The sequence below is a fragment of the Saccopteryx bilineata genome, chromosome 1 (genome assembly GCF_036850765.1).
Source record: "Saccopteryx bilineata isolate mSacBil1 chromosome 1, mSacBil1_pri_phased_curated, whole genome shotgun sequence".
NCBI lineage: Eukaryota > Metazoa > Chordata > Mammalia > Chiroptera > Emballonuridae > Saccopteryx > Saccopteryx bilineata.
In genome coordinates this window covers 95,428,680-95,454,895 of record NC_089490.1, presented here as the reverse complement: position 1 = coordinate 95,454,895, position 26,216 = coordinate 95,428,680, and the positions used below count along the sequence as shown (strand labels likewise).

General features: G+C 48.9%; 1 protein-coding gene across 1 annotated transcript in view; it reads right to left on the bottom strand.

The window, feature by feature from the left end:
* Positions 1 to 9,478: 9,478 nt before the first annotated feature.
* Positions 9,479 to 26,216, bottom strand: part of CLSTN3 (calsyntenin 3) — a 29,154-nt gene continuing 12,416 nt past the window's right edge. The window contains exons 11-18 of the mRNA XM_066261271.1: positions 25,571 to 25,728; positions 25,285 to 25,433; positions 18,962 to 19,188; positions 18,490 to 18,660; positions 17,531 to 17,676; positions 17,167 to 17,302; positions 10,890 to 11,092; positions 9,479 to 10,342 (exon numbers count right to left, since the gene is read on the bottom strand). Of these exons, the coding sequence (XP_066117368.1) occupies positions 10,202 to 10,342; positions 10,890 to 11,092; positions 17,167 to 17,302; positions 17,531 to 17,676; positions 18,490 to 18,660; positions 18,962 to 19,188; positions 25,285 to 25,433; positions 25,571 to 25,728 (1,331 nt within the window). The 3' untranslated portion in view covers positions 9,479 to 10,201. The remainder of the gene's footprint in view (positions 10,343 to 10,889; positions 11,093 to 17,166; positions 17,303 to 17,530; positions 17,677 to 18,489; positions 18,661 to 18,961; positions 19,189 to 25,284; positions 25,434 to 25,570; positions 25,729 to 26,216) is intronic.

Genomic DNA, 26,216 nt, shown 5'->3' with positions numbered 1-26,216 from the left:
ACATATTGGTCTGTGTCCAGCAATGATTATGACTATGAAATTAAACTCCATTGAGAGGATGGATTCTCCAATCAAGAGGTTTGATGTGGTGTAATCCTCACGTTCCATTGGCTAATGTTTAGTAATTTAGCCATCTTAATAGCAGAGGAGGCTAGGAAATGTAATTTACACCCATGATGAATTGGACCAAGGTTTGGTGAGCAGCTGGTGATCTCTACAACAGTCCACCCTCTCATCACCAGTGTCAGGCTATGCCAGTGACTTTGAAAAGATTTTTTTCAGACAAGAAGTTTGTGTGGCTGTTTTAATATTCAGTCTTCCAGTGTTCAGTTGTTCTATCGTCGCCTCTACTGCAGCTTTGAGGATCACTTCTCAGTTGTTTCCTAGACCAGGGTTCCCGTATGGTATCTCCAGTCTTCTCTGGGCCATGTCTTCTCCATCAAATTTTTTTAGATCCCATCACTCTTTCTAATCCAGTAACCTGATATAAGCCCCACAAACACCACATCACTGTGAATATCTTTAATGTGTGTGGAAAAGACAATTTCTAGTTACTTGGGTTTTAAGTTAGTATTTAATTTACTAAAATTATAAGTACAGGATGTGAGGGCACTCTGTCATCCTATTGATCTCTAGGATTTATTCAGCTAATCTTCCTGGCTGGTCGGGTGTCCCCTTCCCCCTTCACCATCCCATGTGCATGGTCAAGGAAGATAACCTTCCCCAATAGAAGAGAGGACCGTTCTTCAGTCAAGGGTATGCCAGTGGCTCTGCTTCCCTACTAGAACCTCCAGGCAGGCTCTCCAGGTCCATTTGTAGGAGAACTTGAGGTATTCGAGCTTCCAAGACTCCAGACACATCCAAATGAGGCGCTGCATGTAACAAACAGTCTGCCTTTCTTTAAGGTAAATAAATAAATAAGTAAATAGTAAAATTATAAGTATGAAATCTGGTTTTGCTTGTGCCTTTAAATTTAACTTACAAATCCTGCAAGTCTATTTATAAATGTACTAATTTTTTTAAAAATTACTTCCACTTATTCTTTGATTGATGTTTAACTCTACTTAAACAGATTTAAATTTCCTTAATAATTAGTCTCATCTACAGACACAGTAAAATTTCCATAACTGTTTAGATCATATCCATATGCTTAATATATTTGATTTTTTCCTCATGCACTTCAATTGCTTGACAAGGTAAACTTAAAATCCTCACATGCAGGCCCTGGCAGGTTGGCTCAGTGGTAGAGCGTTGGCCTAGCATGTGGAAGTCCCAGGTTCGATTCTCAGCCAGGGCACACAGGAGAAGCACCCATCTGCTTCTCCACCCTTCCCCCTCTCCTTTCTCTCTGTCTCTCTCTTCCCCTCCTGCAGCCAAGGTTCTATTGGAGCAAAGTTGGCCAGGGTGCTGGGGATGGTTCTATGGCCTCCACCTCAGGCACTAACTAGTATAGCAGCTGCTGTAATGGAGCAACAACCCAGATGGGCAGAGCATCGCCCCCTGGTGGGCTTTCCGGGTGGATCCCAGTCGGGTGCATGTGGGAGTCTGTCTGACTGCCTCCCCACTTCTAACTTCAGAAAAATACAAAAAAAAATCCTCACATGCAAAATCTTTCTATAGAATAAGCAACTCATAAATCTAATTACTTGATTTACTGTGTTCAGATGTTTGATTTGTCTTAAACGTTCTAATGTTTTTAAGCTGGAGCAGTCTTAGCCTGAGCAGGTGGTAGCGCAGTGGATAGAGCGTTGGACTGGGATGCAGAGGACCCAGGTTTGAGACCCCGAGCTCGCCAGCTTGAGCACGGGCTCATCTGGTTTGAGCAAAAGCCCACCAGCTTGAACCCAAGGTCACTGGCTCCAGCAAAGGGTTACTCGGTCTGCTGAAGGCCCATGGTCAAGGCACATATGAGAAAGCAATCAATGAACAACTAAGGTGTTGCAACACACAATGAAAAACTAATGATTGATGCTTCTCATCTCTCTTTGTTCCTGTCTGTCTGTCCCTGCCTGTCCCTCTCTCTGACTCACTGTCTCTGTAAAATAAATAAATAAATAAATAAATAAATAAATAAATAAATAAATAAAGCTGGAGCAGTCTTACACCTTAAAACTAAAAACCATACCTCTAAAATCGACAAAGATTTCAAATTGAAAATGCAAAGTTTAGTTTAACTGAAATTCACAGATTCTTAACCTTAACATCAAAATACTATGGTGTACACTTCAGTGACTTCACTGTCTCTACACTAAATTCTACTCCTCAGGAGAGCCATAGAGTCATCTCAAGAAGGCTGAAGTTATTAGGTCATAAAGTACTTTGTAATACAGTCAGTTGTGAGGTTGAAGAACAGGACAGGAGAGCTAGGGCCTGTGGAACATGTGCTGCCGAGGGAATTCTCACCAGTGCACACACTGAGCAATCTCCCGGTGGAGCTACCTCTGCTGGCTGCAAGGTGGGCTTTCAGCTGGACCAATCCATAATCCACATGTGCAGGGCATCTTTCCCACTCCACCTCATCCAATCTTGGGTAGAGGAACTGCTGCTGCACCCCCACCCCAGTCTCAGCAGATTTCCCCCACCTAATAAATTCTGCATTCCTTCTGTTGTTTCTTGTCTTACCGGATTCTCCTGCTCTGTCGATGTTCTCTTTTCTAATCTTCTAATTAAGAATCATCAGACCCACATAAATCTCCTTTTCCTTTTCATACCTGCCTCGCCCCTGAGTCCTCATGTTCCTTTCATATGTGTCTAGCCTGTCTTCAAAGACCATAAACCTTTCTTCTAATGAGATTTATCTCTTCCTCCAGCTTAACCAGCCTTTTGTTTTTTTTCTTTCAATTTCTACCTCTCCTGTTCCAAGAGAAAGATGTTGGTATTATTTCTGTTTTTAAGCAGTTCTTCCTTCACTCTTTGTAAACAGGATTATTAGAGTCAGAATGTTCCAGACATGGGCCTTTTCAATTGCCCTCTTAAGCCTTTGAGTTTTCAGTAAGCTCAATTATTTTCCTTTCTTAACAAGAAAATGGTATATTCCTTATATAATAAGGGATCCCCACTCCTTTTGATCTCTTCATTGGGAAAATATGCCATCCTTGTTAGCTAAAGCCACAGCCTGGGGCTCCCAAATTTGAAGTCACAGCCAAGAATTGCATAATTAACCAAAAGATTATAAAGGTTACAATTCCAGTTTACCTTGAGGTGGTTAGAGGTAACTCTTGGGAACTTGTGGACAAGCCTAATAATCTGAGTTATTGGCTGCTCTATACCTCATTCCCAGGTCCCATGATACAGTTCACAAGGACAGTAAGAAGCTGACCAGACATGGCCTACTTGGGCCTGCACAAAGTTCACACACGTATGCTCAGAAATGCAACTTAGTTCCTTTTGGGTTTGAGGCTCAGTCTGAAAACCTGGAAAACACAGCAGTACAAAAAGTTATTCCATCCACCTGTTAACCTAAAAATAAAAGGCCAATGTGAGAGGCAACAAGCACTTGTTTAAGATAAAAAAGGAATAGCTATTCGGGAAGTGCTGATTCAGGCAGAAACTCAAATAGTGTTTTGATTAGGAGACAAAGGCAATGGGTATATATAAGAAAGGGAAGGGAGCATAAGCCCAGCGTGTGGAGGTCCTGGGCTCGATTCCCGATCAGGGCACACAGGAGAAGCGCCCATCTGCTTCTCTACCCTTCCCCTCTCCTTCCTCTCTGTCTCTCTCTTCCCCTCCAGCAGCCAAGGCTCCATTGGAGCAAAGTTGGCTTGGGCACTGAGGATGGCTCCATGACCTCCGCCTCAGGCACTAGAATGGCTCCAGCTGCAGTGGAGCAACACCCCAGATGGACAGAGCATCACCCCCTAGTGGGCATGCCGGATGGATCCCAGTCAGGTGCATGCAGGAGTCTCCCTGCTTCTAACTTCAGAAAAATACAAAAAAAAAAAAAAAAGAAAAGAAAAAAGAAAGGGAACAATTACAACAATAGAAAGAAGGCATTTCTATTGGTACAGATAAGCTAAGATCATGATGCTAATTCCAAAGATATCTTTAATTTTCAGTTCAGAAGTCATAATACCTGTTTTCTTATTTTCTTTACAAATAGGTATTTGGGATGCAAGGTTGCTCTAGCCTCAGTCCAAAGATTATTTTGCCCAGTTAATATTCCAAAGGTTTGAAGAGTAAGATGTACAAGGCTGTTCATGTGGGATGGCAGCTCCAACTCCATTTTAGAGTGGCTTCTCCATTTGTATTCTTTTTCTACACATCAGAGCTTTTATAGCCAAAATTCTGCTCGTTTTGAGGTGTGACCTAAAGACCACCTGTTTGGTGAACCAGTCTCTATTGTAGTACTAGGTCACCTTTGCCCATCTAGCTCAAGGTCACCCACAGAAGTCAGTACCCAAAAGTCTGTGAGCTCTTGTTTGCTAAGATGCTAGCATATCCTGTTGCTGAAACCCCCATCTATTCAAAAATAACCCGATGTCTATTTAAAACAACCTAGGAACTATAAAAATAGTCACTCTCCTATAGGCATTAGCTATTATAAGCTTCTGTAAACTGCCAAAAAGAAAGGAACCCAAGTGTGCCTGGCTTCAAAGCATATGTTCCAAACCACAACCTCAGGCAGCCTAGAACTTCATGCTGGTAAATACCACATTTACTGTGGCTGGGGATGGTTTTGTCCATCTTCCAATAATTGATGATTGCTGGCATATAACATGCTGATTCTGAGTTACTTCAAAAAGTTCTTATTGCCTGACCAGGCGGTAGCACAGTGGATAGAGTGTCGGACTGGGATGCGGAAGGACCCAGGTTCGAGACCCCGAGGTCACCAGCTTGAGCGCGGGCTCATCTGGCTTGAGCAAAGCTCACCAGCTTGGACCCAAGGTCGCTGGCTCCAGCAAGGGGTTCCCCGGTCTGCTGAAGGCCCACAGTCAAGGCACATATGAGAAAGCAATCAATGAACAACTAAGGTGTCGCAACGAAAAACTGATGATTGATGCTTCTCATCTCTCTCCGTTCCTGTCTGTCCCTCTCTCTGACTCTCTCTCTGTCCCTGTAAGTAAATAAATAAAATTAAATTTTAAAAAAAAGTTCTTATTTAAGTGTCACTCAACCCTTTGAGGAAGCAATTCCCATTTAGGGGATGAACTGAAGCTTAAGAAGTTAAAGAAGAAACACTAAGTTGCTGGGTTTTAAACAAAAGCAGAGCTGACAGCAAAGCCTCCTCCGCCCTGCTCCCCTTCCCCTCCCCTGGCAGGGGAGCCTCTGTGCTACGGGATTTCCTCAAAGCAACAAGGTGGCATGTCAAGAGTAGGGACTTTGGGTCTGTGGGGGGACAGCTAAACTATCAGGGGATAAGGTAGCATGAGCAGCTTAAGTCCACCTGGTCCCCTGGGGCTTGACCAGTTGTCCTCGGGAGGATGTTCGTATTACCCTCTCTTCACTGCTTCATGCCTTTTGGACTTGACCCTCTCTGTAGCACTGTAGAATGAAGGAAGGCTACTCTTCCTTCAGGTCTAACTTAAAATTAGAGGTCTTCTCAACTACTGCTTTTGCCCACTAACAGCCTCCCCCCAGAGCCAGCCATGCTGCAACCCATGGGGAGACCGTGGTATAATCCTAACTGCACATGTTTTAGGGGAAAAGACCAAAACTGATGGGGTGATGGGAGAGGACTACAGACCTGACGTGAGAACTTAGGAAATCTGGTTCAGGTCTTTCGACTGGCTATTTGGGACAGACGTCCCCTTATCCTTGTGGACTGGAATCCTCACCCAGGCATCATAGGGTTTCTACTCCTGTTATGACACCACATCCCAGAGACGCCATCACCTCCCCCTCCTACCCACTGCTGCTAAATTTAAACCTTCATCTGTCTTTTTCCTGTAGGATGTGGATATTTTAAGGGAGCGACAGCGTGGTGATGCTGGGGATGTAGTGACACCCGCTCTGTAAAAATAAGCGTGCTAGCCCCTCCTCTCCGTCTGTCAGATGCACCTGCCTGCTCGCCAGGGACTCACCCAAAGGATGCTGGGTGAGGAGGGGGCTCCCAGGAAGTGGAGTTTGGGAAACCATACCCGCAGTGCACAGAGGAAGAGTGGGCACAAACTCATCGTCATACACCCCTCTGAGACATCCCAGGGTCTCGGATTCACCAGATAGACATATCGTCCAGAGGAGCCCTGAGGTATGTATGATAAGGCTGGGGGAGCCTAGGGGATACACTTTGGGGAGCAAACATGGATCTCAAGGGCATATGCGATCTCCCATACCTGCTAGAAGACTGGGAGCAGAAGTGTCATTCTTTACCTACCCAACAAAGTCCCCAGGGTGCGGTCTGTGGGTGGGGAAATGGAATTCCTTCTGATTGGTGCATTAGCCCGAAAGTTGCAGGGTGGAATTGGAGACTCCTGAAGAGGGCAGTGCCCGCCTGCGTTTACACACCAGTGTGTGTGTGCCCACCACCCAGGAGGCATAGGGTGAGTTTTCAGGCCTCTGGCTGGTACCTAGAAGAAGGACACTTTGTTCTCGAACTCCTAGTTACCTTACCTGCCTCTACAGCCCGGCTTTTCCCAAGGGCATAGCTCTTCATCATGCCCCTTTCAGGAAGCTAATTAATTTTCCTGCAGAAAGAGGACTTCACAGGAAAATAGCCCTCCAGTGTAGAAGGAAAGAATGGAGTCAGGCCAAAGGAGATGTGTTGACAATTGCAAAGTAAATGGAAGTAGGTAAATTGGAAACGCTGCCCAGGGCTTGGCACCCAGAGGCTTTGCCAGCTTCTGTGAGGGAGGTTATGGAACAGCCTTCCAGGAGATCTTGAGCAACAAAATAAAAACCCATTTGGACTCCTGCCCGCTGTCCTTTCTGCGCATGATCAGGGCTGGTATCTTGCCTCATTCCTGCTGCCTATTTCTTGTGTATGTTTGAGAGAGATTGAGAGGGGTGGGCCAGCAGGCAAGGGCACAAAGAGTTCAAGGTCTTCCCTCGGCTCCTACTTATACCCTCCCCCCAAGGACTCCTCTATGTGTCCAGTTGTCATACAGGGAGATGGCAGTAACCAACCATACACTGAGATCTGGAATGTCAGACATGAAGGACAGGAAAGGTTACAAGTTTAAGACATAATCAGTGATCAGAGGCTCTGATTCTAAAGTCTCCAGGAAACCACTGTAGAATAGTGCATTTCAGAAAAAACCATCCCAGAGACAAATGATCCAAAAAGGCCACAAGTCCAGCCAGAGGCAGATTAAGGTCGGTTGAGACCCTGGGCACAGAAGAAAATATTGGGCCCCTTACATTAGAAAAAAGTGTAAAGTTGGGGTTTGCGAGGCCCTTCAGAAGTCGGTGCCCAGGGCATGTGCTTGGCGTGCTCGCTGTTAAATCCACCTCTGAGTCCGGTCAAGGTTGGGCAGATGCTAAGAAAAACCACACTGCCATTTGCCATTCTGTATTGTGGAAAGCTATGGTCTCTGGGACCGGGGCAGGTGAGGATGAGGAGGGATAGCAAGGGGGAAGAGAATGGGGTTAACACACTGAAATTCAGGGCCACAAACTCTCTCTCGTACCTCTACTATTGAGCCATCACCTGACCCTCTGAGGGACTCCGGCTGAACAGGTAGAGCCGCCTCCCACATGGTATGGCCACAGGCAGAAACATCAGCTTGGCATCCAGGGAGCACCGCCACAGGAGAGGCTGCTGCAGGGCATCTGCTTGGCCACCTCTGTCCTCCATGCACTGACTTCCCAGCCAGGGGGCCCGCAGAGCAGCTCTCCTCTCCCCTTCTACCAATAAGTCTCAGTGTGAGAGCCACACACATTACCTCATTCATTATTTACCGAGCCCCTGCCATGTGCCAGACCCTATACAATTTGCTGAGGATACAGTAGACCTGGTGGTGGAGACAGACGCGTACCACAGTTTAGGAAGAAGTGCTATGATGGAGGCACACACAGGAGGTGCCAGAGCACAGAAGGCTTCCTGGAAGAGGTAACAGTGAAACTGGGTCTTCAGTGATAAGTAGAAGATTACACACAAAGTAGGATAAATATGTAGAATGGTTAAGTAGGACAGGAGCACACAAAGGGGAGAGGACATGCTGGGCACAGGGAAGACACGGAGGCGAGAAAGAGCAGGGGAGGTACTGGTGGTTTGTGTGACCAGCCAGGTGCACAGGAGTGGTGCAGAGGGGCCAGGGAAGAAGGCAAGGCCCGACCCACCTGGGTTAAGGGGCTTCCCAAGGCCTGAGAACTTGACCCTGGCAGTGCCAGGGAGGTAGGGAAGGTTCTGAGAGAAAAGTGGCATAACCAGAGTTCCACTGTAGAAAGGTCATTCAGACCCAGTCAGGCTGACGTGGGGTAAGACACCAAAGGTAAGGAAAACAGGTGGGAGGTCCTGGCAACGGGCCAGGCTTATATTGAAGAGTTTGTGAATCAAGACAGTAACAGCAGTAGGGGGAAGAGAAAGACAGACATACTGAGAGGTTTTAAGGGGTAAAAATGATAGGGTTTCATCACCATTTGGACATGAGGTTAAGGGAGAGGGAGAAATCTAGGTTTCTGGCTCAGATGACTGGGCAAAAGGGGATAGGGAGAAGTAACCCAGATTAGAGCAGAATTTGGGCTAAGGTTGAGTTTGAGGCACAGGGTGCCTGAGTAGACATGCCAAGAGGTAGTTGTAAATAGGGATCAGAAAAAAGGTCTGGCTGGGAGAAATATATGTGGAGGCATCCTCACATAGCTGGTAATTGAAGCCATGGGTAAGGATGGGGCACTGGGTAGGGCATGGGACGGCTAGTGAGCTCCACCTCCATCCCATGTATGTTAACAAGAACCCCAGAGAACGTACTGATACTCCAAACCCCTCATCCCACAGAAAGGAATTGAGTCTTGGACCCCTGGTACTTCCTGGGGCAGGGACAGCACAGGAAGAATGCTTCCACTCCAGGTCCCTCTGCTGAAACAAGCCCCTCCAGTCACTGCTCCCTACCACCTCGGAACACGTCTCAGAGCCCGTCTCTCTCGTTACAAATAGCAGGGCTGCGTGCCTGCAAGTCCTGGACTCCGCAGCCAGGAGCCCATGTGCTGCACACGGTGTATTCTAAGAGATGGGGAGGACTGGCAGTCACCACAGGAAGCCCAGGCATCTGTGGCATCCCCTGAATTACCTCTGTTTTCCCAGAGTGCTGAGGGAAGAGAGCAGTGAGAGCCATCTGACCCTGACTTCCTTCCCTGTGGCCTGACATCCTGGTGATAGCACCCAAAACGACCAGCCCTGTGCCCCTCACCTCAGCCCTGCTCAGAGACCCCAACGGGCCCTGACACCCAAGGGCCCACCTCCCACTCAGGGCACACCACCCACACAGGGCCCACATGGGCTCAGCCAGGCTGGAGGCAGCTCACGGAACTTTTTTCTGGTTGTTTTATTTGAAAACTCTCAGGTGTGTCCCCTTCCTCACCACACCCAACCCCCTACCACCCACCCCAGGACATGACGATGCCACACGCACACACAAGGCTGTGAGCTGCACAGGGACACAGGGGCTGTGCTCACGACAACATGAAAAAATATACATTATATATAATATACTAGGGCCCCCACTCCCGCTCCCACCCCCACAACCTAGCCATGACCAGGCCATGAAGGAAGGGCCAGGGGCTGTAGGACCTCAGGCAAGGACAGGAGGGAAAGAGGACAACAAAGGAAGAAAAGTGGGCACGTTAAAGAAGCAGGGGTCCCCAGAGTGAAATGGACAGAGAGGTGGGGGCCTGTAAGAGAAGCAGGAAGGCCCTGCGGAGGGAGCTGCGGGGAGGAAGGCCTCAGGGACAGGAGAGGAGGGAAGGGTTCCTTCAGTACCACCCAGGCCCCTGCCATTGCTACTGTCCCTGCCCCCCAATAGAGCATGGCTGGTAGGGGGAGAAACAGCCATGAGTGAGCTAGGGGAAGGCTGCCCTGCGGGGCAGAAAAGGTAGTCACTATCGTCTTCCACAGGGGGAATAGTAGTCTTCCAGAGGCATGGGAGGGAGGTGGGCTGGGGTGAGGAGGGTGGCCTCCAGTGGGGCCCACGGGGATTTTGAGATTAAAGGATGATTCAAGCTCTCTCCCTTGGTCTCTCTTCTCTCAGAATGTCCTTCTCTTTGGGGAAGGGGGGGTCTCTGTCTCACCAGGGCAGAATTCTCTCTCTGTTTGGGGAGGGGATAGGCCTTAGTAGCGGTGTGGGGGGGTCTCGATGATGCGTCTCTCATCGCTGCTGGGTGAGTCAGCTGCCTCTGAGTCACTGCTGTCCTCGTCCTCCTGCTGGCCACCAGCAGCCCCCGCCACACAGGCTTGCCGATTCTGGTAGGACTGGAGAAGGCAGGGGTGAAGAGGAGAGGGGCTCAGCCGCCGAACACACCCCACAGCCTCTCCTTTAGGGCCCAAGTTTCTCAGTCCCTTTACCCCCACCTCCTCCCTTGTCCAAACCTCTCCTTCTTACCCACGGGCACTTTTCCCCAGGCCTGGCTGTTCCTTAGAGCAGTGGTCTCCAACCTTTTTTGGGCCACGGACCAGTTTAATGTCAGAAAATATTTTCACAGACTGGCCTTTAGGGTGGGACGGATAAATGTATCACGCGACCGAGACAAGTGTCAAGAGTGAGTCTTTAGACAGATATAACTAACAGAGGGAATCTGGTCATTTTTTAAAAATAAAACATCCTTAAGACTTAAATATAAATAAAATGGAAATAATGTAAGTTATTTATTCTTTCTCTGCGGACCGGTACCAAAAGGCCCACGGACCGGTACCAGTCCGCGGCCTGGGGGTTGGGGACCACTGCCTTAGAGGGTGTTTGCTCTGTGTGCTGCAGCTGAATCTTGACCCTGTAGACTTCCCCACTCCCAGGGCCACTTACCTCCATGGGGTTCACGATAATGGTGAGAGCGGAGTCATCCCAGAAGAGGTCAGGGTCCTTGGGGTCACTGGAGGCCCCTGGGGGCCCGCCAGCCCCTGAGACGCGGCGGTGAAGGGAGTGGATTCTCACCAGGCCCAGAATGACCATGAGCACGAGGAAACCCACACACACCACAATGATGAGAGTCGCTGCACTGGGGACCACTGCGGGGAGAGCATGTGGTAAGGAGACTCTGGCCAGGCCCACCGGAGGGGACTCAGCACAGGGCGCAGAAAGGAGGACCCTGGGCAGGGGGTGTCTGAGTAAGAGAAGATAGGATCCATGATGCCCAGAAGAAGGGACCACCCTGTAGCAGCTGGAAGGGAATCAGGACCAAAGGGACAAAGAGACAGTGGGAGGAAGGTGTGCAAAAGGGGGCAAGGGCAGGGGAAGAAACGGGCTCCCAGCCCAACGCTCTCAGGAGCAGCCCTGTTCTCAGCAGGCGAAAGGCAAGGTTTGGAATCACCCCACGTCATCCTCTCAGGACCACTGAGCCTCGGATTGAAGTGCCCAGTGTCCAGTGGGGGAAGGAGAGAGGCAGCTACATGGGCTTAATGGTGTGGAGGAGAGAACGTCCAAAGCTGGGGACAGGTCTAAGAGGCAAGAAGCAGCCCCTTCGCTTACCCACCTGAACTGAGCTCGCTCCTGCGTGGTGCCGCCTCCCTTCTCCTTGTGGGCTTAGGGCTCCTGGTCATCGGGGGCTTCTGCTCCTCCCTAACCTCCCCCAGAGGAATACACTCCTTCCCCTTGGCCCTGTCATGCTCCTGGCCCTGCATCTTTACTCTGAGGCCCAGGTTCAGGGGAGCATGGACCATAAAGGGCAGAGAGACACTGAAGGGCATGTTGACTTTCACACGGACCCGAGAGCTGATAGTGGAGAAGCAGACGTGCATGCACATGTACATGCCCACGAAGAACATGTGGGCACACAGCTGGACAAAGGTCGCCATACTCTGCACCCGAGCCAAGCCTCTGCCGGCCAACACGGCTGCCTGCACCAGCCACTTGGCAGCCTGCTCACACGGCAAGGTCCGCAGGACACATCTCAGGGTCTCCAGTAAGGCAGAGAAGAGCCACAGGTGCAGTGTCACCCAGCTCCCCACCAGCTGGGCAGCCCAGGCAACCCCCTGCAGAAAGATGTAAACACCACAGACAGGGGCTGCCTTGAGCCCAATCCGGCACCACTCCTGCACAAACACACACAGCGCTCGGAGCAGCAGGAGGAGGCGAAGCAGGAAACCGCACAGCTGCAGGGGCACTTGGAGGTAGAGCTCCCACATGCGCATGCCCAGACCCAGGGCCCTCACAGGCAGCTGGGTCACTACAGCCCACATGGTGCGCACCCCTCCCCACTGGTTTTGCTCACAACAGCTCAAACGACCAGAGGCTTTGGGAAGCGCAGATTCTAAGCAGTCCCGTTGCTCAGGGACCATTACATGTATGTGTCACACACACATTATGCTCCAAGCCACAGAGAGACCTCCCGGTCCTGAATTTACCCGCAGCCTCCAAGACTCACATGTCAAGAGATAGAGAAGAGTGCGGAGAAGCACACAGCACAGGCGCCCCACACACCCTGCCACAGTCCCCTCCTCGCAGCAGCCAGCACAGGCACACGCACACTGCCACTCACTCCGGGGCCAACCAGGTGTGTGGAAAACGCCCTGCCTGAACAGGCACACTAGCCTCACACCTCCCTTAGGCCGCCCTGATGGCTCTCTGCCAAGTTGGTACCCGGGCTGACCCGACCCATAGCCCACTTCGGGCCACTCTCCAGTTAGAGCTGACTCTGCCTAGCAGGGCAGCAGGCTCCCTGGGCTCTGGCTCTAGGGCAGAGACGGGCCTGGCTGGATCAGCATTTCTCAATGCCTGCAGGTGGGGGAGGAGAAGCAGGAGACTGAGATGACCTTTCTGCCCCTCTGCAGGAAATAGTCCCTCTCAATTCTTCACCTTAATGAGCAATATTTGGAGGAGAAGGGGTTGGTCCCACCAGCAGAATGTCCCTACAGCAGCTAAGCCCAGGCTCTAGAAGGAGTGGAGACCTCTCCTGAGAGTGGAGGCCACAGCAGGTGAACTTGCTCTAGGGCACAATGATGACAAGCCAAAGCTTCTGGTTTGTGCCTTAATCAAATGTATTTGTCCCTCTGAGCCCCTGGCCTAGTGAAGGGAATCACAGGTTTATTGCCAGGCCTAAGAAATGACCGCAGGAAAGACAAAACGCAGACACTCTATTTGTAGGCCAAGGAGCATGGTTAATTAGTTTAAAATGAGCCAGGAGGCCAGGGAGATGGAAGGATTTTTAAATTAGCTACAGACAAGAATTTTAAAACTACAATCAACCTTTCTTACTGCATTAGATCTAAGCCGTTACTTCTGACCTTCCATAACCTCCGCACTCAACATGAAGGGCTGTTTTAGCCAATGGGCCATGTGAACTCGTGGTTTCAGCTGATGGTGAGGACCCCATGGGGAGCCTTGTCCGGTGCCTTGCGCAGGTCCCCCTCTGTGAAGACCCTCCGGAGAAATTTCTTTCTGCCCTGGGTTCCAGGGCTTCTCCTGAAATCCTGCTTCTCTCCTTCCATTTGACCTTCGTAACCTGCTCAGGTTCCCTCTTGCTTTAGCTACAAGGAAGCTCAAGGTCAAAATTCTGACCCACTCTAGCAACTGCAGTCTCTCAGAATATGTATTTTATGAGCTGGTTTCATCTCATGCTTCTTTCATCTTTGTCCTTTCCTCTGCTCTTCCTAATTCATTTTCTGACTTTATCCTATTACATTGTAGGTCTTTCTGCAGAGCCGTCGGAAACAACGTAGGGAAATGGTTCCAAGGCTGCCCTTTGGAATCATCTAAGGATCTTTGAAAACTCTGAAGCCTGGCTCCCACCCCCAGACGTTCTGAGTCAGCAGGTAGGGAGCGTAACCTAACCACCAAACGTGTTTACAGCTCCCCAGGGGACTCTGGCATGCATCAAAATTTTGGATGACTAGATAAATATTGTCTTTATCATTTTGTCTCACCCTTCTCCGACTTTATTCTCCCTAACCGTGATCACTGTAAACCAACCACTTACCCCGATTTTCAAATTCTCATTCTCTCTCATGGCCATGCAAAATCCCTTCTACCCTTCAAGGTCCAAGTTCAAACTCTACATGTGCCACAAAGCATTCCCTGACTGCCCCTCTTCACTCTGACCTGTTTCCTGATGCACTTGGAAGCTTCAGAAAAATTAACCTCCTATCCACTGAAAAACAGTATCTCCTACTGCTTCTGCATGGCTGGAGGAATTTAACATTGCAAAGCCATAGTTCTGTAACATTACTCTCGGGGTTGGGAGGGGTAGGGAAAGGACCGTTGTAAGGAGACATATGGACCAAGTTTTATGAGTGGATCTCCTGATTAGCTCAGGAAATGTCAATCACCAGTGACCCCAGGTGAACTATGAACTCTGCACAATACTTGGGCCAAAATAAGAGAAAAAGCGAAAGCAGGCTACTGCTCTCTATTAGGACCTCAGAGAAAGCTTGGTTGGCCTGGACATCATCTCAGAACAGTGAATGGGGAGAGGAAGCGAGGGCAGCACTTACAATCACCTCCAGGCAGCTGGGGGATGAGGGTGAGGGGAGGGAGCTCTGGTGTAATTAGCCTGACCACCCCCTCTCTGGCCGCCAGGACCTCATACCAGAGAAAACAAAAACTGAACATCTCAACAGATCCAGCAACAATGCCAATCCGGCTCTACCTTCGGCCTAATCTGTGTAGCAGGATCCAGCATCCAACCCAGACAAGGTCGAGTGGGCCCATTCCCAGGGAAAGATTAGAGAAAGAGCTAGGGAGTCACAAGAAGAAAGAAGCTGGCCCTGAGGGTCTCCTTAACAAAAGCAGGTTTAGTTCTCTCTCGTCTCTACCAACTAAAGACCGAGTGAAGCTTCTTGGAATGTTTGCAACTGGGCTATGCCTTGTGCTCCCTCCTCAGCCCTGCTTCCATCTGCCCTGCCACAGTGTGTCACAGTAACACACAGTAAAACCCGCCTGTGGTGGCGCAGTGGATGGAGTGTCAACCTGGAATGCTGAGGCCGCAGGTCTGAAACCCCAGGATTGCCCCGTCAAGGCACATAAGAGAAGCAACTACTGTGAGTTAATGCTTCCTGCTCCTCACCCCTCTGCTCTCTCTCTCTGTCAAATCAATAAATAAAATCTTTCCCCAAAAAAAGGCTTCTGCAAAAGGAAGTAGGGAGCCAGCCAGTCCTTGGGAAAAGGAAACACAAAGGATTGCGTAGTAGTGGCCGCTGCCCAGGGAGAGGGAGCCAGACTGAATAAGAAGCCCTGGGAAGCCCTTCAAACTCCCCCAAAATGGGTGCAACTATAAAGTATTAAGGTTAATAATAGTTTTTGAAAACATCAAACATAAATGGAGAGGGTATGAAAAGCAATGGTTAGCACACACTCTGCAACTGCTGCCTGAATTTGAATCCTGGCTCTATCACCTTCTGGCTGTGTGACCTGGATAAGATTCTTAACCTCTCTGGGCTTCCATTTCCCTGCCTTTAAAGAGGGTAATTGTAGTCTCTACTCCATGTGTTGTTTGTAATGACTAAATGAGTTAATATGTGTGAAGCCCACGAGCATGGCACCTGGCACACACTGATGTGTTTGCTATTCTTATACTGAGGGGAGGGCTGTTTGCAGGGTGGTGTTTGCTAACCACGTGCTTCTTCCAAGAAAGCATTCATGGAGCTCCTTAAGGAACTGCCTTCACAGCCTGTGATACACCTTTTGACTTTGTTCAAAGTGACAAATCTGTGCCCTGTGAGAATGGCTTTAATGTTTGACAACATAAAATGACATCCAGCGCCAACTCTGACAAAAGTGGGTGCTAAAGTTGGGTAATGCTGAACTGGGCCCAAAGCAAGGTGTATCCAAAACAGTAAAGTAAAATAAATGTATCCCCTACATCGGCTTGAAAGCAATCTAAAAAAGGATTCTAAAAACCATTTTTAGCAACATCGGACTCATTTTGCAGTTTTTTATAATATTGGAGAAGACTCATTTTGTATTTGGTATAAATCTCAGGTTACAAAATAAATGGATCCCAACTTGGTAAAAAGAAAAACAATAGGTATAGAAAAAAAATTGACACATAATATACCATATTAAAAATAGTTTCCTCTCTGTGATAGAATTATGGATGATTTTTTTTCTTTATACTTGTAGTTTCTAGTTTTTCTACAATTAAGCAAATCTTAAATTGGGAATTAAAAAACTGCATCACTGGTAAAGGGGCACGGCCAGGGAATGAGACTGCTCTGAAGGGCAGCACTCCATCTGAATATTTGCATGTTTGCATATTTTGTTTTAGAAATAGTCTAGGCCCTGGCTGGTTGGCTCAGTGGTAGAGTGTCGGCCTGGCGTGTGGAAGTCCTGGGTTCGATTCCCGGCCAGGGCACACAGGAGAAGCGCCCATCTGCTTCTCCACCCCTCCCCCTCTCCTTCCTCTCTGTCTCTCTCTTCCCCTCCTGCAGCTGAAGCTCCATTGGAGCAAAGATGGCCCGGGCGCTGGGGATGGCTCCATGGCCTCTGCCCCAGGCGCTAGAGTGGCTCTGGTCGCAACAGAGCGACACCCCGATGGGCAGAGCATCGCCCCCTGGTGGGCGTGCTGGGTGGATCCCGGTCGGGCACATGCGGGAGTCTGTCTGCCTGCCTCCCCGTTTCCAGCTTCAGAAAAATACAAAAGGAAAAGAAAAAAAAAGAAAAAAAGAAATAGTCTAATGACTTTGTAAATAGCACATCATTACATATGTAATAGCATCAACTTTCCCCTTGAGGATAAGGATTGTATGTATCTTATCATTCTTTTATGTTCCTAATAGTACTTTGGGACAGTGCTAATACATAATAGGTGCTTAAAAAATAACTGATAACTTCACTACCAAGGATCCCTAGGCCCAGGGTTAATTTGATGTTGTTGTGGGAGGGCAGCGGGGACAACCAAGGTTTTGCCTAAAGCCCACACTGACTTTGTGACTGCAAGCATGAGCACCCCGACAATGACACAAAGTTCAGATTCTTCACAAGGGAAAGTGAATGATCCACGGGCATAAAGGGACTGGAACACAGCCGTCGGGTCCAGGGAAGGGAACTCACTGAGCTATCCCGCCCTCCTCTCCCAAGGGTGGAGCGGGAGGATGCGGGGCCCAGCCCAGTCCCCCAACACCCACCCACCCCGCACAGCCTTACTTACTCGAGTTTCGGTGGGAGCTGGCCAAGCTGTGTCCGGCCATCTCGGGAGGTGGCTGGTGACCACGATGCAGGAACTGCTGGGAGCTGAGCACGTGACTAGGGTGGGCAACTCGGTTCATGCTGTGCAGGACATTGACCTGGGGACGGAGGGTTTGGTGGGCACACACTCCTTCCCAGTCCCAACACCACCTCTCTCAAGCCATCTCTGAACCACTGCCCCACAGCTGCTGCTTCCCCACCCTCCACCGGGTCCAGGAGTCCTCCTGCTGTAATAGTCATTCACACCCCCTATCGGTTTCAGTCCACTTTGCCCTGGCCCCTCGTCAGTGGAGGGCAGCATGGAAGGAAGGAGACTTTCTGTGTACCTCCACAATGAATTCATTGCTGGAGTAACGACCATTCATTTCCGAGCAGGACAGCCGAAATTTCCTGGCATAGAGGGCAGCTCCGTGTCGCAGCCGGTAACGAGCCTGTCTCAGGATCTCTTCATACACAGTGATGCTCTCCACCCCTGGGGGAGGAGGAAGCAGCTCGGTGCTGGAGCCCGTGAAGAGGCCCAGGGCCGGACTCTCTCTCTGACTCTCACTAGCCTAGAATGGGTTAGTCCCACCCTTCCACAAAGATGGGACCTGAGATCTCAGAAGATAAGATGTTCCCCTCCACCCCCCACCTGGAGCTAACTGGCTGGGACAGACTGCATTTCCTGCCCCGCTCTCCTTTAATAGCTCTGTGGCTTCTGAGTAGGGATGCAGAGAAGGAAATCAGGAGACTCCGCAAACATTAGGAGGGTGGCAGGCAGGAGAGAAACGGAGAGAGGAGGAAACACGGAAGTCATCAGGCAGGCTCTGGAAGGAAATGGAAACAGGAGGGGACTGGTTATGCCTATCAGCTCCCATCCTCCCTTGTGGAGGGTCTTTGAAGAAGAGCAGGCTTCCTTTGGAAGTCCTCAAATCATGACCATTAGTTAGATCATCTCTAACTGAAAGCTCTGCTGTGGACGTGAGATCGATGAGATGGAAGACAGACAGAATGGCTGGTATCAAAGAGCTAGAAGATTAGGAAGATAGTCAGAGAAAACTGAGCCTAAGGAAGGGTGTAAGTGAGCCAGGCCATAGAGGGAAGCAGGGAGAAAGGATCGTTTTGAGCCTCAACCTCCATACATTTCCTCTAGCAGCAACCTGGAAGCCAAAGCATCTTCCAGGCTGGGAAAGTGCAAAACGTCACCTGGCCACATCCTTGGGCCTGGAAGGGGGGCCTTTGTATTTCCCAGATTATGGGGAGGAGCACACACAGAAAAAGAAGACAGGCCTTTGGGCTCACTGACCGGCAATGGTGAGGTACGCAGATGTGTTGGTGAGCTCCAGCCCTCGCTGCTGAAAGGAAGCCATGTCCAAGAGCAGGCTTTCCCGCTCTGGGTCTAGGTCGTCTCCCACCAGTGAAATCTCACAGCCATCCAGGTTGTGCACAATCTCATCTGACATGCGTGTGTCTGTCACTGGATTAGAGAGAGTCAGGAATTGGGTCAGACAGAGTTGAAGGCCCACCTCATGGCCACTCTTCCTCCCCTTCCAGGGTCATTCCCAGAGAGCAGTCAGCATCAGTTTTAAGAACACCACTACCCAACAATTTCCATACCCTTGTGGGCCTCCTACTGGCTCTTCTTCCTAATAGTAAGTGGTTCTAGTCCAGTAAATGCAGGATGAAGTTGCTCGTTCACATCCAGCCCAATTTTCCCCCTCACTCTAATGCTAGGGACCCCTTCCCTGGATGAGATCACTCCCTGAGGTCATCCTTACCTGTGCCTTGCCAACTCTCATCCTTTTTGGCCTCCACCTGGTGAGAAATGGAGCAAGTGATTTGAAGATCTGGGAACAGGGCAACCCCCTCGGATCCCTCAAAGTCCACAGCTGGGCGGGCAAAGTGAGCGGTGCCACTCAACAGGATCTGGGGGGCATCAGGTTGGAGGACCACCACGTATCCCTCCACTTCAGGGATGGAGACGCAGGATTCTTCACTGAAGCACCTATATGAGAAATGGGGAGAGACAGCTTGTAACCCCAAAACCTCCCTTGTAATCAATATTCGTTTCATCCCTCTGGGCTCCCGCCTCCACATAGAGCACCCCACATAGGGAGGGTGAGGGGAGGAAAGGGGGACAGTATCTCTGTACCACCACCACTACCACCCCATAGCAACGCTGGAGGGAACATCCCGTCTCCTCAGAGGACGCCACTACAGGAAAGATCAAGGACAGAAAGTCAGGAAACCCTGACCTAAGGGGTGACCACATCATCAATACCCTACCCCAAGATTATAGAACATCTATCAAACTATATTTTATAAGCTGAGCTTATAACAATGTACATACACACATATATAAACAGTTCTCTATCCAGGAGGTTATTGTTTTTAAGTGTGTTTAGTACAATATCTGGCAGATACGTGCCCCTAAATATTCAACAACAAAGGGGGGCAGGGACCTATCAAAAGATGTCCTCCTCCTTGGTGAGTCTTCCATTCATTCCCTTTAACCATCAGAGTAACACACTTCGGTAGGGAACTAATCTGACTATCTTAGACCTGCTTCCACCTTCCCAGGAAGCCTCACTGATCTTGGTGCCAATACAAACTCTCCCTAGAACACTCAGTCATGCTAAATCAACCAACAGTGCATCATCTCAGGAACACGCTCCCAGGAGCCCTCTAGTCCCATCCCATGTTAATAATAATTCTCACAGTAGTTACTGGTTTATAAAGTATTTTATCCATATTACTTCATTTAACTTTATTTCAATGCTGTAGGATATGAATAAGAAAGCAAAACTTTTAGATCAAGCATCTTGGCCACATAAGAAATATGTGTCTTGCCTGAGCAGGTGGTGGCACAGTGGATAAAGCATCAGAATGGGATGCGGAGGACCCATGTTCAAAACCCCAAGGTCACCAGCTGAAGCACGGGCTCTTCTGGCTTGAGCGCAGGCTTACCAGTTTGAGCATGGGGTCGCTGGCTTGAGCATAGGATCATAGACATGACCCTATGGTCACTGGCTTGGACCCAAGGTCACTGGCTTGAGCAAGGGGTCACTTGCTCTGCTGTAGCCCCCAGGTCAAGGCACATATGAGAAAGCAGTCAATGAACAACTAAGGAGCTACAACAAAAAATTGATGCTTCTCATCTCTCTCCCTTCCTGTCTGTCCCTCTCTGTCCCTCTCTCTCACTCTGTCTCTGTCTCTGTCAAAAAAGGAAAGAAGAAAGAAGGGAAGGAGGGAAGGAGGGAGGGAGGGAGGGAGGAGGGAAGGAAGGGAGGAAGAAAAGAATGAAAAAAAGAAAGAAAAGAAAGATGTGTCTTAATCGAGGCTTATCTCATTTCAAGTCCACAACCTTTCCACTAAACCGCAGCCACCATTTGGGTTTGCACTGAACAAATTTATGCATAAAGAAGTGTCCCCTTGAACAAGCACTCTTCATAAGGGAGTTGCTAATTAAGGGGCAACCATGGCCCAAGCCCATGGTCCACATGCTTTTGCTAACTGAACTGATTTTGCTAAGAGGACCATTATTAGCATGCCTGAGCATGCCCAGCTCGACGGCTGGAGCCAAAAGAGAGAAGGGAAGAAGCCTCAGTAGACATAATGAGCTCAGAGTTCCTGATTTGACTGATACCCATGGCTTACTGAGCTCCTGTGTCATGAGGAGTAGGGCCCTAAGCAATCTTAGGGCCCAGATCAAAGCCTCTTGGAAAAGAGCCCCAGCTGACCCTGGGAGCACAGGCTCCAACAGACATTCCCACTTCTATGAGCAATCGAAAGGAACACAAAAGAGAACAAGAGGATGGCCCCAATCCGAAGGCACCAGTGATCACGTTAGAGATTAGATAGGGCACACAAACCTGAAAACAAGGGCAAGCGTGGCCACTCTCACCTGAGAAGAACAAACAAAAACCCATGAGAATTCAGAGAGGGAGAGACTACTCCTGGCTCTGATGGGAACAGGACATTGGGCAAGGGAGGGCAGGGACAATCAAGAAAAGTAGCAGCACATGCCCTCCCTCCTGGGAGCATGCCCATGCCTTTCTTCCCCCACAGCCGTGCATCTCCTACACCCGAAGGGACCCTACGAGACTCACAACCAGGGGAGCAATGGGCAGTGGCAGCTCTCCTACCCCCTGACCTTGTCTCCGAGGCCCCCTCTTCTCTGACTTTCCAGTGAGCCAGAGCAGCCCCACATAGGCTCTCCTTTTGCTTCTTCTATCATGAGCCTTTCCTTGTCTCACTTCCCCCAGCTTTAATCAATGTACCCTCAAAATCAAAGAAAAAGAAGAAGTGAGCTGTACCCTCAAAATCAAAGAAAAAGAAGAAAAGGAGTGAGCTATCCTGTCAAGGAAGGAGGACTCTACATCACAGAGGTGAGGAGCACACTCAGGGTAGGTATGGGAGCATCAGGCAGGAAGGTCAGGGCCAGATGGCTGAGAGCTTTGAGTGCAATTTTTGTGCAGTGGGCAAAACAAAGCCATTGATGTCTTCTTCATCAGAGATGTGTGAGGATGAAAATTCTGATTTAAGATCACGAAGCCAGCTTCAGGGTAAACTGAAGTTAGAATACTACAGATGGGTCCAGTAGTAGTTAGGCTACTGCAATAGGTCAGGTGAGGGGAATTAGAGCCTGGGCTGGTGTGGTAACAGCAGAAATGGAAAAGGAAGAGACAGAGTCCGGACAGTGGCACAGAGGTGGGATCTGGGTGACCTGGGAACTGATGGGGCATGGAGGAGAAGGGGAAGGAGGAACCCAAGATAACTCAGAGGTGTTAATCCCGGGACTGCAAGGACAGAGATACAATTACAGACATAGAGAATTCAGGGGAAGGGGGTAGTCTGGGCACTGAAGTTCATTATTTCAGCTTTCGCTCTTTTTTTTTTTTTTTTTTTTTTGAGGTGCTGTAAGAGCTTCTAGGTCAAGGTTATAGCAAGCTGGTAGAAATTCAAGAGCTATGGAAAAAAGATGAAGCCAGAGAAAAAGATGGGGTAGCATCTGTTCTTGGGTTAATGCCACAAGGAGATGGGCTTTCTAAGAAAAAGATTTTAAAAAATAAGAATTAAAAAAATAAATATAAAAACCTTAGGGAGCCTGACAAGGTGGTGGCACAGTGGATAGAGCGTTGGACTAGGATGCAGAGGACCCAGGTTCAAGACCCTGAGGTCACCAGCTTGAGCGCGGGCTCATCTGGTTTGAGCTAAGTTCACCAGCTTGAGCCCAGGGTCACTGGCTTGAGCAAAGGGTTACTCGGTCTGCTGAAGGCCCCTGGTCAAGGCGCATATGAGAAAGCAATCAATGAACTAACGTGTCGCAATGAAAAACTGATGATTGATGCTTCTCATCTCTCTCCATTCCTGCTTGTCTGTCCCTATCTATCCCTCTCTCTGACTCTCTCTCTGTCTCTGAAAAACAAACAAACAAACAAAAAAACCTTAGGGAAAACATGCATTCACTGAACAGTTGTATAAACCTGGTTTTAAATGGAGAGAGGCCCAAGAACTGAACACTGGAAGTTAGGGAAGCCACACGGACCAGGGCAAGGATATGCATCAGAGGAACGGAGGTGCTGGCAGGTGTCTGTCCCTCCCTGTCTCACTCACTCATACACTCACGCACAAAACCTCTGTATTTTCTCCCACAACCTCAAAGAAGTTTTAGGGAAACACTAAGCAACCACATGGAAGCCCTAGAAATGGAGAAAAGAAAGTTCTCTCTTTCTTAGGCTCAGAAAGAAAACTGGGCCCCTTTCCTGTACTAGAGGACCAAAGTCAGTTCCCAGCCCTTGTATAAGCCTCTTCCTGGGCACACATGTAGGATTCAGATGAGCCCATCAACGAAGAGGGTGTCAACTCCTCCCCCTGAGGGGTGACCTTTGCAGAACTCCACCCTAAGCTAAAAGATAGAGCCCTCCCTTCTGATTTGGTCCTTGGCCAACTGAGAGGGAAGTAAGTCCTTCTTTACTGGATGACAGTTCTTCACCGACTTGAGTTCTGACTTGAACATGGTGGGTACATCTTCCGCTCTGATCTGTGCCCACATGACTTCATTTTTACCTGTAGCTTTCAGCTCCACACCATAACCACACCACAGACCAGCAGCCCACCTCCTAAAAGGCCCCGCACCCACCTTCTACCGCTCTAATGGTGAGGCCTGATAATCACACCCAGTCACTGTCTAGGGCTCAGAGACCTCCCTTCTCTAAACTACTCTTCTCAGGAGAGGGACAAGTCCAGAGGCATTTATCTTATACAGCTTATGGAGAAACAGGCAGAGGAAGGGAGAACCAATACTTACTCAAGAATCCTGACGAATCCACCCACTAGATGGCAGTATCTCCTAAATACTGCCCCATAAACCATATACTAAGAGGTGAAAATTCCTTTATAATAAGAGCCAACATTTGCAGAATAGGCACTCTGCCAGACATTTGATCTGGATTGTGTCGTTCAGTTATCATAACAATTCCATGAGTTAGATTCTATTGTTACCCTTGCTTTATGGCATTTGCTTAATGTGAAAAAACTAATAATAGACTCTATGCCCATACCTATTATGCTTTCGTTACCTCTCAAGTAATCTCTATCTTTAAACTCCAGATATACTTACACCTTGAAGTAATATATAACTTTCCTTTTAAAGAATTCAAAATCATGCACTTAAAATTCAAAGGTCAGCAAACCTTTTCTGTGAAGGGCCAGACAGTAATTCGTTTCAGTTTTTCATCCATACAGTCTCTGTCCCAACTACTCAGCCCTGCCATCACAGTGGAAAAGCAGCCACAAACAATATGCAAATGAGCAAGTATGGCTGTGTTTTAATAAAACTTTATTTACAAAAATAGGCAGCAGAGAAATGCAAATCAAAACGGCAATGAGATACCACCTCACACCTGTTCGATTAGCTATTATTAGCAAGACAGGTAATAGCAAATGTTGGAGAGGCTGTGGAGAAAAAGGAACCCTCATCCACTGTTGGTGGGAATGTAAAGTAGTACAACCATTATGGAAGAAAGTATGGTGGTTCCTCAAAAAACTGAAAATAGAACTACCTTATGACCCAGCAATCCCTCTACTGGGTATATATCCCAAAAACTCAGAAACATTGATACGTAAAGACACATGCAGCCCCATGTTTATTGCAGCATTGTTCACAGTGGCCAGGACATGGAAACAACCAAAAATCCCATCAATAGATGACTGGATAAAGAAGATGTGGCACATATACACTATGGAATACTACTCAGCCATAAGAAATGATGACATCAGAACATTTACAGCAAAATGGTGGGATCTTGATAACATGATACGAAGCGAAATAAGTAAATCAGAAAAAACCAGGAACTGCATTATTCCATACGTAGGTGGGACATAAAAGTGAAACTAAGAGACATTGATAAGAGTGTGGTGGTTACGGGGGGGGAGGGGGAATGGGAGAGGGAAAGGGGGTGGGGAGGGGCACAAAGAAAACAAGATAGAAGGTGACAGAGGACAATCTGACTTTGGGTGGTGGGTATGCAACATAATTGAACGACAAGATAACATGGACTTGTTATCTTTGAATATATGTATCCTGATTTATTGATGTCACCCCATTAAAAAAATAAAATTATAAAAAAAATAAATAAATAGGCAGCAGGCCAGATTTGGCCCCAGGGCCATAGGTTGCCAGCCCCCACACTTAGACCATCCAGTCTGACCTTGCAAGAGCTTGATGAATCAAGGTTAAAATAGGTAAGGCAACTAGAACTATCCTCCCGAAATTTTCCAGGCAATTAGTATTGAGCCGAAATTAATGTCAGCTGTCCTCGCTCCCAATCCAGCACCTTGTCCCACCTTACATATCAGCAGAGAAGATTAAAACACACAAATCCTGGAAGTGTGGCTCAGTGGAAAGAATAATGAGTCAGTTGTTGGGTAATTAGTCTAGCCCAGGCTATGTCAACTGAGCAGGTCAAGTGTTCTCTCTGGGGACCCATCTTCCCGTCCATTAAGTGAGGGAGGTATGCCCAGCCTAAAGTGGCATTCTGACAGCCAAAGGGTCTGACCGCCTCTGCTCTGTGATATATTCGCCCCAACCCACACTCACTTGACGGCAGTGGTGAGGCGCAGGGGCCTGACGCCAGGCGTGGCAAAGCGCAGAGTGTTCATGTAAGCCACATGCTGCAGGGCATGGTTGAAGGTCTCCACATCATCCCCCTCCAGGGTGAGCAGGGACTGCGAGGGGTTCACGTGGACCTGGGCCCCAGACACAGACACAGCTGAGAGCAGGCCCAGGAGGCAAGAGAGGAAGGGAGCAGAGGTAGAGAGGTGGAACATGGGCGGGGGACAGGGGGGCATGCCCGGAAGGAGAGGGCTGGATAAAGGGGCTATACCTTCATGCCTTTGCCCAGGCTCTCGAAATCCCTATAGTCCAGCCCCTCCCGACATGCATAGAGGCACTCGATGACCTCGCGGCTCTCCAGGCGGCCTGAGCGCACGCTGAAACCAGCCAGGTAGCCGTGGAAGTAGTGGTGGATCGGCAAGGGGTCTCCTAGGGCAGGAACACAGGGGCAGACGGGAGGTGAGAAGATAGGAGGAACAGAACAAGCAGAGGGACTGAGAGAAAGAGCAGAAAGCTTGAGAAAGAAAACTGAAAAGAAGAAAGGTGGAAGCTAAAAGAAAGAAAGAAGAGAAAGAGGGAAGTGAAGCTAAGTGGGAGATTGGAGAAAGCAGAGAGAGAAAAGAGAATAAAACCAGGGAGAAGAAGCATGAAAAGCAGAAGCTTCCAGGACAGGAAGAAAGTGGAGGAAGAAAAGCAAGACCAAGGGAGGAAAGAGGAGAGAAAAGGAGGAAAAGGAGGAGATCGCAAGACAGGGCACCTTCAGTGGCATGCAAGGAGGCCAGGGTGAATGTGTGTGAGCTTCAGAGGCACAGGAGCTCCCTGCTGTGCGGCTACTGCGTTCCAGCAAGAGATCTCCTTCACCTCACTCTGTAGGCAGGGAGGGACACCCAGAATCCAGCTAGGCTCCATCGGACCTT